General features: G+C 31.0%; 1 protein-coding gene across 1 annotated transcript; it reads left to right on the top strand.

Moving 5' to 3' along the window:
• The first annotated feature begins 6,611 nt into the window (after positions 1–6,611).
• On the top strand, positions 6,612–9,818 carry LOC145602496 (uncharacterized). The gene is made up of 5 exons (XM_081658690.1): positions 6,612–6,807; positions 6,906–7,153; positions 7,301–7,406; positions 7,643–7,858; positions 9,357–9,818. The coding sequence occupies exons 1-5, from the start codon at positions 6,714–6,716 to the stop codon at positions 9,656–9,658; spliced, it is 966 nt and encodes a 321-aa protein (XP_081514816.1). The 5' UTR covers positions 6,612–6,713; the 3' UTR covers positions 9,659–9,818.
• Positions 9,819–13,619: the final 3,801 nt, after the last annotated feature.

Here is a 13,619-nt window from a genome sequence, read left to right as displayed (position 1 = left end):
TTAAGTATTGAAGATTTGAAGGTGATAAAAATCTTGAGATCTAATCTTATCCTATTACGATTTTCCCTACACCAAATAATACACGGATCGGAACACCCGACGTGAAATGACACTACTATTCCATTAATTACCCTATTTGATTTACTGTAGCATCATGAAATTTAAAAAAAAAAAAAAGGATATTTAATTCATAGGAAGGGCCACTAGGTCACCCTACATTAAGGAGTCAAAATAGAGCAAATAATGGTCCTCAATAATATGGTATAATAATAATGATCACATATCTAAATTAAAGCATTCTCCGATCCAAATGTTGTCCAGCCGATGTCCTAACTACTTTGTCCTTAAGCATATGCATATGGTCCCAACGTCAACATAATCCACTATTAAAGGTCATTTTTCACACTTTCAAATTCCTCTACTCTACAACAAAAACAATATTCAACAGTAATTTATGTTCTATGTTTGAATAATATGTCACTTTTTATAATTAAACAAGTGTATTAATTTAAAGTAATAATTTGGGCTTTTAAATTTTACTGCATGTATTACAATAAGTTATAATGAATTCAACTTTCTCATGTTATATTCAATAATGTTTCTACCTAGCTATAATAATATAATATTAAATTCCAAAGATATACTTTAATTTATAGATATGGTGACGATAGTTATAAAATTTAAAAGTGTGGGACATTTGTGCAAAAGATAGAAAGCTTATTGTGTTACAGATGCGGGGAAGATGTCAAAAAAAATTAAACTCATAATAAACCGTACCCTAGAACAATACTTGCACTATAATTTACGAAATATTCCATATTATTTTAAGTTATATACAACGTCATAGCTCACGAGCTGATAGTAATAATCTTAGTACTAAGGTGCAATAATAAGTCTTATATGCATCATTGAGCAAGTCTCTCAGACATGTTTGCTAACTAAGCATCGATCAATATCACATATATGTTCCAGTTAAAAATATCCGGATTGGTGTCATTACGTAATGCATTTCTTCCTTAAACCGCGTTTTATTAGTACTTTACAGGTATGAATATAATCGGCCGTAGGGTGATCAATGGTCATGTAAATCAAAAGTAGACTAGGACTAATACATTTGATCTCATAATGAAGGTAAAAATTTAGAGCATGCAATGCACATTATTACTCATTAGTCATTATGCAAACACGCATATGTGCATGGTCAATCAATAATTGCTATAAATCTAAAAACAGTACAAATTAAATTAAATGGTAATAAAACTCTTGAATCATATAGTCAAAACTCTAAAGGAGTCGCAAGTTGAATGAGAGGTTTATAGAAATGTCCCCACTTCATCATGCCAATACTATGGTGTCACCTTTTTTGTACACACAAAATCATAGTGATAATATATATTGTGAAGAAAGAAAGAAAAAAAGGTCCTGAATTACCCAAACATACAATTTAAAGCAAAATTCGGTTGGTGACCAAATTATCTATCCCAAATAAAACAAAAAATAAAGATTAAAAATTAAAAAATTAAAAAAAAGAAAAAAAAAGAAAAAAAAAGAATAAAAGAAAAAAGTTACTCACTAAATGGAAAGTAAAAGCTGAAATTTGAATTGTGTCTAGTCTAAACGAACCTAAAGCATGTTCTCTTGTCTTTGATGCATTTTTTACCTTTTGCCTTGGCTTACCAAAACATGATATTATTAGCACCTTCTTTGTCAATTATTATTTTAGTCCCCTACTTTATATTATATCCCTTTCATGAGTCACACTAAACTACATAACTAAATCTACTAGAATCACTATTATTAGGGAAAAAACAAATAAGCTTTGCTTAATTAATTAAGAAAGTAGGCCATGTAATCATTTCGAAATTAAATTAGTGAGTATTAATTATTGACATGCATGTTTGATTATTATTGTTGCCTTTATTAGTACTACTATTTCACAAATTTCAAATACTTCCTTCTCTATATAAATATTACTACCTCTGTTACATGAAATTCTAACCGGTTTTCATATATACGATATTATCAAATGCACATCCTCCATGAATTCATAATCTTTAGTTCTATATTGATAGAAATAATGAATAATTAATATTATGACATTAAAACAATGAATATAACAAAATTCCACTTGATAATAGTTTTCAGAGATTTAATTAAGCTATTACAGTCGATCAAAGAATTCTATGATTACTCTATTAAGAGAGGGCCATATATGAAATCATTTCAATTTATTGAGATTATGCATGTTTGCTTATGTTTATTGACACTAATCGAATAAATTTCAAACGTTACCATAATTTTTCAAAAAGGTATTAATTGTTAGAGTTTTTTTAAACATTTTTTCAAATGACACTAATTAAATAATTACTATAGAGAATATACCAAGTAATCATTCCAAAAATTGACTGTGCTATATTTTGAGTAAAGGGCAAGACCGACTCTGATGTTATTTCAAACCATGCATGCAAATATGTTGCATCCACTTGTAGTGTAGGAGACTTAGCTTGATTCTCAAGAAATGGTTGATAAGATCGAACTTCTTTAAAGATCAAGTTCATTTTCAAATTTTGTCATCTAATTTATGATCTTTATAAAAGCTAAAAAAAATAAAAATCCAAACTAAAGCTAAAAGAGCATATACGAGTATTAAAGTATATGGTAGTTCACTAGTTCTGGTTGTGCAATTTGGATAAACAGCCAAAATTTTACATATGTTAATGGTAATATAAACGTGACCAATCAAGTCTACTACTGCAGTACAAACTATAATAATAAAAAGTAAAGTATTACTCTATATTTCATGAATTTCAAATAGAGTCAAAACTCAATCTTGGTACTTTATGGATATCTTTATCGGTGTCTTATAGTTTCAAACCCCCTTATATGACCCCAGAAGTCATCCAACACTAACATTCGATTTTTTGAAAATAAATATTAAAAACTAACCCGAAATCGTGTATAACCTTCAATTTTGGCCAATTTTCCACATATTTTGACCCGAAAATAAAAATTGTCGAGATGCTTACCAAGGTTCCTAAGAGGCACTGGGATTCTATTTGGATGGGTGAAACCATCCAATATGCCTTTGAACGGTCAATTTAACCGTTCGCAACTTGCACCGATTTCGTGAACTCTACCACGGACATTTATTACAACATATAATGGTCATATATGGTTACAAACGGCATTATATGACCCTAAGATGCATCCCCTAGGATCTCAACACTTTTCGCCACCGGGCCCCGTAACCTCTAAAATTCCTCAAAAAGCGTAGATAATAGCCTTCAATTTTGGATTTTTTTTGACCTTTTTTCGCCCAGAAATAAATATTTCCCAAACGTTTACCATGGTCCTAAATACCTTCCGTGGGCCCATTTGGGTGGATAAAAACCATCCAATATGCCTTTAAACAGTCAATTTACCCGATTACAATCTGTATATTGATTTCATATAATCAAGCTACACCAGGGACATTTATGACAACATATAATGGTTATATATGGTTCTAAACGACTTTATATGACCCTGACATATATCCCCTAGGATCTCAACACTTTTCACTACCGGACTCCGTAACCTCCAAAATTCTTCAAAAGCGTGGATAGTAGCCTTAAATTTTGGAATTTTTTGACCTTTTTTCGTCCGAAAATAAAAAATTACCCAAATGTTTACCACGGTTCCTAACACTCTCCGTAGCCCCATTTGGATGGATAAAACCATCCAATATGCCTTTAAACATTCAATTTACCCGATTATAACTTGGATTGATTTTATAAAATTATAAAATCAAGCTAAACCACGGACATTTATGACAACATATAATGGTCATATATGGTTCTAAACGGCATTATATGACCCTGAGATGTATCCCCTAGGATCTCAACATTTTTCGCCACCGGGCCCGTAACCTCTAAAATTTCTTAAAAAGCGTGGTTACTAGCCTTCAATTTTGAAATTTTTAGACTTTTTTTTCGCCCGGAAATAAAAATTGCCCACACGTTTACCATTTTCCGAAATATCCTCCGGGAGCCCATTTGGGTGGATAAAAACATCTAATATGCCTTTAAATAGTCAGTTTACCCGATTACAACTTGCATTAATTTCTTAAAATCAAGTTGTACCACAAACATTTATCACAACATATAATGGTCATATATGGTTCCAAACGGCATTATATAACCCTAAGATGTATCCCCAAGCATCTCAACACTTTTTGTCACCGGGCCCCGTGACCTCAAAAATTCCTTAAAAAGCGTGGATAATAGCCTTCAATTTTGGAATTTTTTAACTTTTGTCGCCTAGAAATAAAAATTGCCCAGACGTTTACCATGTTTCGAAATATCCTCCGGGGCCCATTTGGGTGGATAAAAACATCTAATATGCTTTTAAACAGTCAATTTACCCGATTACAACTTGCTTTGATTTCATGAAATCAAGCTACACCACGGACATTTATGACAACATATAATGGTCATATATGGTTCCAAACGGCACTATATGACCCTAAGATGTATCCACTAGGATCTCAACACTTTTCGCCACCGGGCCCTTAACCTCCGAAATTCTTCAAAAAGCGTGGATAATAGCCTTCAATTTTTGGATTTTTTGACCTTTTTTTGCCCGGAAATAAAAATTGTCCAGATGCTTACCATGGTTCGTAACACCCTCCAGAGGCCCATTTGGGTGGATAAAACCATCCAATAATGCCTTTAAATAATCAATTTACCCGATTACAACTTGCATTGATTTCATAAATTCAAGCTACACCACGGACATTTATGACAACATATAATGGTCATATATAATTCCAAACGACATTATATGACCCCGAGATGTATCCCCAAGCATCTCAACACTTTTCGCCACCGGGCCCCGTAACCTCCAAAATTCCTCAAAAAGCGTGGATAATAGCTTTCACTTTTGGAATTTTATGACATATTTTTGCCCGGAAACAAAAATTGCCTAGACGTTTACCATGGTCCCAAATACTCTCTGGGGGCCCATTTGGGTGGATAAAACCTTCCAATATGCATTTAAACATTCAACTTACCCTATTACAACTTGCATTGATTTCATAAAATCTAGCTACACCACTGACATTTGTGACAACATACAATGGTCATATATGGTTCCAAACGACATTATATGACCCTGAGATGTATCTCCTAGGATCTCAACACTTTTCCCCACCGGGCCCCGTAACCTCCAAATTAAAATTTCTCAAAAAACGTGGATAACAGGCTTCAATTTTGAAATTTTTGACCTTTTTTCGCCCGGAAATAAAAATAGCCCAAATATTTACCATGGTCCCTAATACCCTCCGGAGGCCCTTTTGGGTCGATAAAACCATCCAATATGCCTTTAAACAGTCAATTTACCCGATTACAACTTGCATTGATTTAATAAAATCAAGCTACACCACGGACATTTATGACAACATATAATGGTCATATATGATTCCAAACGACATTATATGACCCTGAGATGTATCCCCTAGGATCTCAACACTTTTCGCCACCAGGCCCCGTAACCTCCAAAATTCTTCAAAAAGCGTGGATAATAGCCTTCAATTTTGGAATTTTTTTGACTTTTTTTTGTCCGGAATTAAAAATTGTCCAAATGTTTATCATGGTCTCTATTATCCTCCGGGAGCCCATTTGGGTTGGTGGAACAATTCAATTAGCCTTTAAGCATCCAATTTAACCATTTTCGTACGTGCCTCTTGTATTGGCTATAAGCTTTCACGGGGCCTTTACATAGCCGAATAATGGTCATATATGGGTCGAAACATATGATTCCGTGATGCATCCCTTAGTGTTCCATGAAATTCCCACACCGGGTCCGGACACCTCCTAAATATCTCCGATCTCGTGTATTATAGCCTTCATATTTAGCTTCTGTGTATCATTTTTTCACCCGGCGAGGTTATGCATCTATATATATATTAAAAAAAAAAATCAAAATAAGGTCTCCTTATTTCTAAAAGTTCCTAATAGTACAAAAAAATTATACTATTTACAAATTTTACATTGATCGTCTTTTGTAATTTTTACGTAAGCAAAAATAAATTTTATCTAGAGTCTTATTAATTTTTATTATGTATTTTAAAACATTAACATTTTATAATTTTATAATTCATAATTATAAATATTAATAGTCAATAAATTAACAAATAATAAAAGGCAAGATGTTTAGAAGTTAGAACTTGCAAAAATGAATGTAGTACTTAACTTTATACTTTAAATTAATTAATAATTTAAATAGTGATTCTAACTTGAAAAACAACTTACTGCTTAGTAGTGTCTTATGACATCATTCTTATAACAAAAATCTACCAAATCAAAATAATTTTTTTTTTTTTTTTTTTTTTTTTTTTTTTTTTTTTTTTTTTTTTTTTAAAAAAAAAATCCATGTAAAAAGGACACACTAACGAATCCCAATAAAAACATGGCATGCTTTTTTCTTTTGTAATTTTTTCTTTAATTTTTTTCTTTCTTATGGTTGACTGACCATTTATTACATACCCTTCTAAAAATCATCCATTATTCCTCTCACTTTTCCCCTTTTCTTCATCTATATATATACACAGCACAATCAAATTCCTCTACCATAATATATTTAAAATAGACCGTTGTCACATTTTCTTTCTCATTAAACTTAACAATCATATACTATATAGTTTAATTTATACTTTGGCCAAAAAATAAAATAAAATGGCATACATTAACAGCCTCCATAACAACTTCTCTTCCCTAGGTTGCTGGGATCTACACAACCTTGGAGTTCTCAACGCAGACATATCATCTTGTACATTTTCTCATCTTTTTTATTTTTTAGTTACTTTTTATGTTTAAGACTTCCTATTTTTTTGAAGGGTCTTTGATTATTTTTTCTTCTTAATGTAGATGATATGGAGAACAATAATGCAGGATCATTATTGATGTTACCAAGTTCAGATTATGGTAATAATTACTCTAATAATAGTCTCCTCTCGACGGGGTACCTTGAAGATGCTTTGATCGAGTTTAGTGTTCGATTTAAACGAAGACGTGTTATGGTATCTTCCAATAATGATAGCTATAGTTTTGGTGGTAATTATGATCACCATGATCATGATAATCAGTTTGCAACTCGCCATCCTTTTGATGATCTTGTAAGTTAGTTTTTACTCCGTTATATTGTTCAGTAAATTTCGTAATAAGGTTGTGTACACCTAATTCATAGCTCGGAATTATTATATGAGGTTGTACTATGTTTTTGAAGTAAATGTTACTAAAATGTGGTTGCTGTTATTTTGTAGAGTTGTTGGAGTAACTTGTTTGCCAACTACAACATGCAATCAGAAGATCAAGAACTAAGCCATGCAAGTTTGCTTAATCATGATCACATGCATAATTACTCCTTAGGTAATTAAACAATACTAATTTTAAGTAATCATTTCTTACATAATAACACAACTGCCTAGTTGGTAATAAAAATAAAGTTTTCGGTACCAACCATGCCTACATAATGTACTTCTTATCTTCAACCAAACGAGCACAAGTTGTACTATAATGATGAACTATATGAAAAAAAAATTAGCTTTCATTACGAAAATATTTTATTGATTTGTGTATTTTGTTGCAATGATATGATGGCACAGGGGAAATAATGGAGAAACCAGCTAATAAGGAAATGTACGAGGAATTAATTAAAATTGAAGAAACAAACACATTACTACTAGAAGAAGCAATCACAAGTTCTCCGAAGGTTATGGACTTGTCTTCTTATTCCAAACACAATAATTCATTCAACTCAAAGTCTACAACTTTTGCTTACAACAGTGACACAAATTCTACCGATTCTTCATCAATTTCTGGTACTTTTTCTCTCTTTCTCTCCCTCTCCGATCCGGCTTTTATTCACATAATTAGTTAGAAATTGCGCTATCAACATAATCTAAGGCTTTCTGAGTTGTGTCCAGGCCAATAGCTAATAAGAACGAGAGATGAACCACAATTTTAAAAAATCTAACAATGAAGCTTTACACATAAAACCAATACTATTACAATAGTCGTATTTATTGTTCTCTCATTCTCCAACGTGAGACACACTACAACAGTTGTACTCACACGATCTCATTATCTAGGTTCTCGACATAAAATCTAACATTAGTGATTTAGTGGTATATACACAGTATGCTACAATATTTGTGGGCTCTATTTTGTGTGCTATGAACGGTACGGGTGAAGGGCCAAAAGAGGTGGAACCCTTGATTGAAAAAAAAATGCTCTATACTTCCCTACGCATAACAGCATAAAGTCATAACACAAAATTCTAAATTCAAAGGTAGTGATTAATAATTCTACAAATATTAGCATATGATTGAATTTTAGAGACATTTAGGTTTTCATGAGTTTGACTAGTGACAACTAATTATTTTCGTACCACGTTGTGCACTTGTGCTTACTAAATTTTCTTCCTAATAAATTAATAAAATCATAAATAACAAGAAATAATGCACATATTTGAGACTTTATCAATGGTCAAATTTTACCACATTTGCCGACTATGAGACAATATATCGCCATTCATGTGATGCAACTCTATAGTCGTGGTTAATCATGGGAAGGAGGCTACTTTACTTTAGCATTATCATGCTATAAATATTAAAAAGTGATATATTTGTAATTATGCATGTACCACTAACCACATAAAATGTAATTTTTTTTTTTTTTTTTTTTTTTTTTTTTTTTTTTTTTTAAATTTTAAGAAAAACACCACTTTATAGTTTAGTGGGTAAAAGCCGTAAAACCTATTATGCATGTTCGAAATTATTTATAGTTTTTATTAGTTTGAATTTTATGATTGAGTCGAGCAATGTAATAATTAATTTGAGACGAGAAAAGCATAATTTTGAAATGAAACACAAGTACGGAGTAGATAGTTAAACTAACATCCACGGCATCAAGGTTAGCTAGCTAACATTGAGCTGTTTCATCCAATTTCAAGTTTAATTTGCCGACAAGAAACTTAGAGGCCCCATGCAACATAAAGGGATATCACTACCAACGAACGTAAATAGTAGTTGCTATAAATGTCACTTAATTCAACTACTTAGTCAAATTTTTTTAGTGGAAAAATTTATGCGAACATGTCAAATCTGTTACCTATTTTAGGTCTACATAATTAACCTTTATGAAATTATTGTAGGACAATTGATCATACAATATCAACCATGAGACCGTTATCCTAGTTCATAGAGTATTTTTATTATGTGATAGATTACAAATTTCATTATTATTATTATTATTTGATGTTGTGACATGTTCAATATTTTGTATCAATGGCTAACTAAATTTTGTACGTTATACTAGTTGTTACAACAGACGAGAGGGAAAAGAAGAAGATGAGGAAGGCGAACACGACTTCGAAGATGGTATATCCATTTGGGCTAGTGAAGCCAGGGGGAGAAGAGGGGGATATAACCCTCAAAGACATAAACAAAAGGATATTAATGCCTCCTACTAGACCCCTCAAACATCCTGTGGGGGACTTTGCTTGTCGTCCCGCTGTGTCGCCCCACGGCCCCGGGTTATCAGGCAAGGCCGTGGTTGCCTTGACCAAAATTCACACCCAAGGTAGGGGTACCATTACCATCATTAGAACCAAGGGTTGACGAATATCTAATATGAGGGTGAAAAAAAAAAAAAGAAAAGAAAACGAAATGTGGATATATTTGTAGGATATATGTACCATGTATTATAATTTTCATTGTACTATTTAGAATGTCAATTTCCTTTTGACTTAGATCTTAATATATGTAAATAGTAAATTGGGCAACTTTATTAGTACTAAAGAAATACAAATATAATTCTCTTTTTTTTTTTTTTTTTTAATTATCAAGTACATTCATTTTTTTTTTTTAATGTTGATGAAATGGACTTTAACCTAGATGACGACTTTGTTTTACTACATATAAACCTATTCAATTCAGTTAAAACTCAAAAAACGATGTGTCATAAGATCAAATTCAAACCCTAATTCGTATTGAAAGGTAGATCGAGGCGACAAAGTGTTAATTAATCATCAGATAAGTAAAATAATTAGAATATATGAAAAAAAAAATCAAAATTAAAATACAGTGATAGAATTTGAAAAATAGTTATGATTAGTTGGGTTTGTTCAGATGACATTCTTTTCTGGCAAGAAGATTTTATTTGGAAGTCCAGAGTTGTCTGACTTTGAAAAACAGGAAGTAGTAGCAAAGCAAATAGTTTAAGCAGCATAAAGTCATGCACTTAGTTATCATATTGTTTTTCTCAGCATGGTACCAATGGTCCATGAAGTTGTTGTCTGTCTTTTAGCATGTGCATGTCCATATCAACCCAAACATTAAAGTTTCTTAGGTTGAAATTTCAAACATTAATCCTTATTTTATTTTAGGTTGATGACAGTTCTAATACTTTCGTTCTTTATAAAATTAATATTATAATCGCCACACTTTGCTTTTATGTTTATCTTAATTTAATTGTCATATTTTCTATTTCATGCCTAATGAGGTCTTATCTAGTGACAAAGACAAAGAGCTTATGTACGATGTGAGGCCAAATCCCTTCCCCAATTGAAATTTGTAATGTCTGTATGACTCATTAACATTAAAAATAAAAATCCTAATAAGATTGAGTTACTACTGCAACTTGCAAGTGTAACAACGAACAACGAACTGTTATTTAAGGGTCCATTCGGTATCGTTGTAGCTTTTTGGTTTTTGTTTTATAAAACCATATGATATATAGTGAATTAAAAATCAGTTTACCTTATTAATTTTGAAAAGTGACAACATAAAGTGGAAACAAGTGGAAACAACTTTTTCTGATTTTTTGTTTTTACTTTAAAAAAATAATAATAAATAAATTAAAAAAAAAAAAAAGAATACTTGAAAACAAAAGACGATCACAAACAAGCCCTAAACTATTTAATAAGATTTCTTTCAAAGTTAAAAAGAAAAAACACCTATAAGATTTTATTTAAAGAGAAATAAAGAGCAGTGTATGTAGCAAACTTACAATTTGTTTTGGACAGTAACACTTTTATAAGGATAGTCTGCAGGTCCTAGCTAAAGATTGAAGGGTTCCATAATAATTGAGAAGTTCTTTTTATGTTTCTTTAATCTTTAGGAACAAAAGATTGGGCCCAACAACTTCAAGGTATCAAAGTAGATTCAATCTCTTAAATATGAAAATGGGGAAAATCCCCTTCAATCAGCCGCACACACTAACTAACGTGGCCAAGTTTGAAGAGTTGGAATAACGGCATTCGAATTTTTAGTCAACTAGGTTAGTTGGTTAATATTTTTAAGATGATAAGACAAGTGATCGAAGACTTGAATTCAAAATTCATTTACATTATGTGCTATTTGAGACTCTTTCACGTCAAGGACCATGAAAATTCCAACAATATAATCTACTTAAGGAGTATGAGTACGGAGTACTATATTTCATTTCATTGGCTCTATTTCTATGGATTTCTTTTAAGTGACTGATCATGGTTTGTTAGATCACTTTTGCAGGTTACTCTGTTCCTTGAGAACCATAAACAGGAGTAGAATTTATCAATGAATAATATGAATTTTATACAATTTTAAAAAGATGGAAAAGAATAACAATTGATCATATACAGTATTACAGTGGCGTCATATCAAAAAAAAAAAAAAAAAACAAAACAAAAAACAAAAACTTTGCACTGTTTAATTCAAAATATATTACGACGCCAAATTAACAAACAAGTTACTGCGTGAATATGAATTTGTTTTTTCTTTTTTTTTTTTTAAAAAAAAACTTAATTTTACATTCTAAATTCAGTGACTTTCTAACATTAGCCACATCATATGACCAACTAGTAAGGAGTTACTCAGTTAGTGTTACAAGGGTGCTATGTTATGGTCATAGGAATTACTTAGTAACATAAGGGTTACTCTGTGAGTGTTGTATGATTCATTCAATAAATATAATAAGAGGTTACTCTGCCAGTATAATAGAGGTTATTATTATATTATATTAATGTTATAGAAGTGTCTCTTTTTTTTACAAGTTAGTGAAATAGTTGATGACTTTGAGCAACTCTAATGAAAAGTTAATTGTCAAATTATCTTATCATGCACATAAGCTATTAACTTACTATCTACGTTATTAATTTATTGTTTTCATCGATCTTAACTACTAGTTTACTTTTAACATGTTCTTTTTGACAAGTTTTTTCCAACAAAGCTAATTTGTTTAATCAAGCTAATTGCATATTCTAGCACCAATGGCCAAGCTAGTGACTAACGACTTATATAAAATTGCAAGCAAGTCTATATCTATAACTAATAGAGTGCTCTTGCATAGTTATATATCGGCCAAAGCATGGTAAGTTGAATTGAAAAATCGAAAGGTGAGGTAGCAAATAAAATGGGAGGAAGTAAGGAAGTGGTATCCACACCAGACCTACTAAGATTTGGTGGGCACACGCCAATAGGCAAAGGGCATTCCCCTAGAAAGGTCAATAAAGGTTTCTTCATTCACTCACAAACTAATCATTGTCTCTATTAGACAAACCTTGTTTAATCACTGTCTCCCACAATTAATGGACCATATCATCTCTTCATTACTTTTTACTTTTTTTTTTTTTTTTTTTCTTTTTTATTTGAAGGATATATAATGTAATATAAAACCCTAAATTCAATTCTTAAATGGTATACACATGAAAATTTATGATGATAACATGCATCAAATTTGTGTAAATAATGCTTAGTTATTTATATACTTTCCAATCCCTTTTACCTTTTTTTTTTCCCGATGTGTAGAGGGTTAATGTATTTTAATCAAATTGAAAGATTATCAAAATCAAACTACATATATAATTTTCTATACAATAATGTCAGTTTTAATAGTCGTCTAAGCATATAAAGATATACTCGCTTCATCTTCTTTTGATGCCCCCAATTATGATAGACTATTGTCTTTACAAGAGTTGAGTGAGTGAAAAAAAAAGTAAGAAAGTTGGATGAAATTGGAAAAAAATTAGTTAAAGTGAGAGCGGTAAAAACGAAGGATTAAATATAAGTGGTAAGAATGAAACAGTAAAATGAATTTGTCAAAAATAAAATGAATTAGATTTGAGCATATCAATAAAAACACCTTTAAATTAAAAAGTAAGGCATCATAAAACATTAAAGTATAATTGAATGGCCTAATGCTATTTAGTAGTATTATATACTAATGCTTTTTATTGTTTGAACACATTGAAAAATACTAGATTTGATAAGCAAGGTGCACAACATAAACTTGCTTTAATTTTTTTCCTGTGTTTATAGATATGCAAAAAAGAACTAAGAAACAAAAGTTTGATAAGATCGATGCCTTTTTTATTCTTCAATTCAAAAACATCTAAAAGTAGTGATATTTAAATAGACCAGCACTTCTAATTTTGCTAATCACTTGCATTTTGTGGAACTCTAATGATATTTTTAATTGTATACTAACTAGATAATTCCCGAGCTATGTTCAGTTGTTAAATTAATGGTAGTTGAAATTCAAATATAAATTTTTAGAAAAATGTAACTCGTAAATTAATCATGATAATAAATAATTAAAAAT

The sequence above is a fragment of the Chenopodium album genome, chromosome 21 (assembly GCF_948465745.1).
Source record: "Chenopodium album chromosome 21, dcCheAlbu1.1, whole genome shotgun sequence".
Lineage (NCBI taxonomy): Eukaryota > Viridiplantae > Streptophyta > Magnoliopsida > Caryophyllales > Amaranthaceae > Chenopodium > Chenopodium album.
This window is presented reverse-complemented; position numbering and strand designations above follow the sequence as displayed.

Excerpts from the sequence above, each read along its gene's own strand:
- LOC145602496 (XM_081658690.1), top strand. The coding sequence starts at position 6,714 with ATGGCATACATTAACAGCCTCCATAACAACTTCTCTTCCCTAGGTTGC. Across the intron at positions 6,808-6,905 it reads CAACGCAGACATATCATCTT|ATGATATGGAGAACAATAAT; the intron begins GTACATTTTCTC and ends TTCTTAATGTAG. Across the intron at positions 7,859-9,356 it reads CGATTCTTCATCAATTTCTG|TTGTTACAACAGACGAGAGG; the intron begins GTACTTTTTCTC and ends ACGTTATACTAG.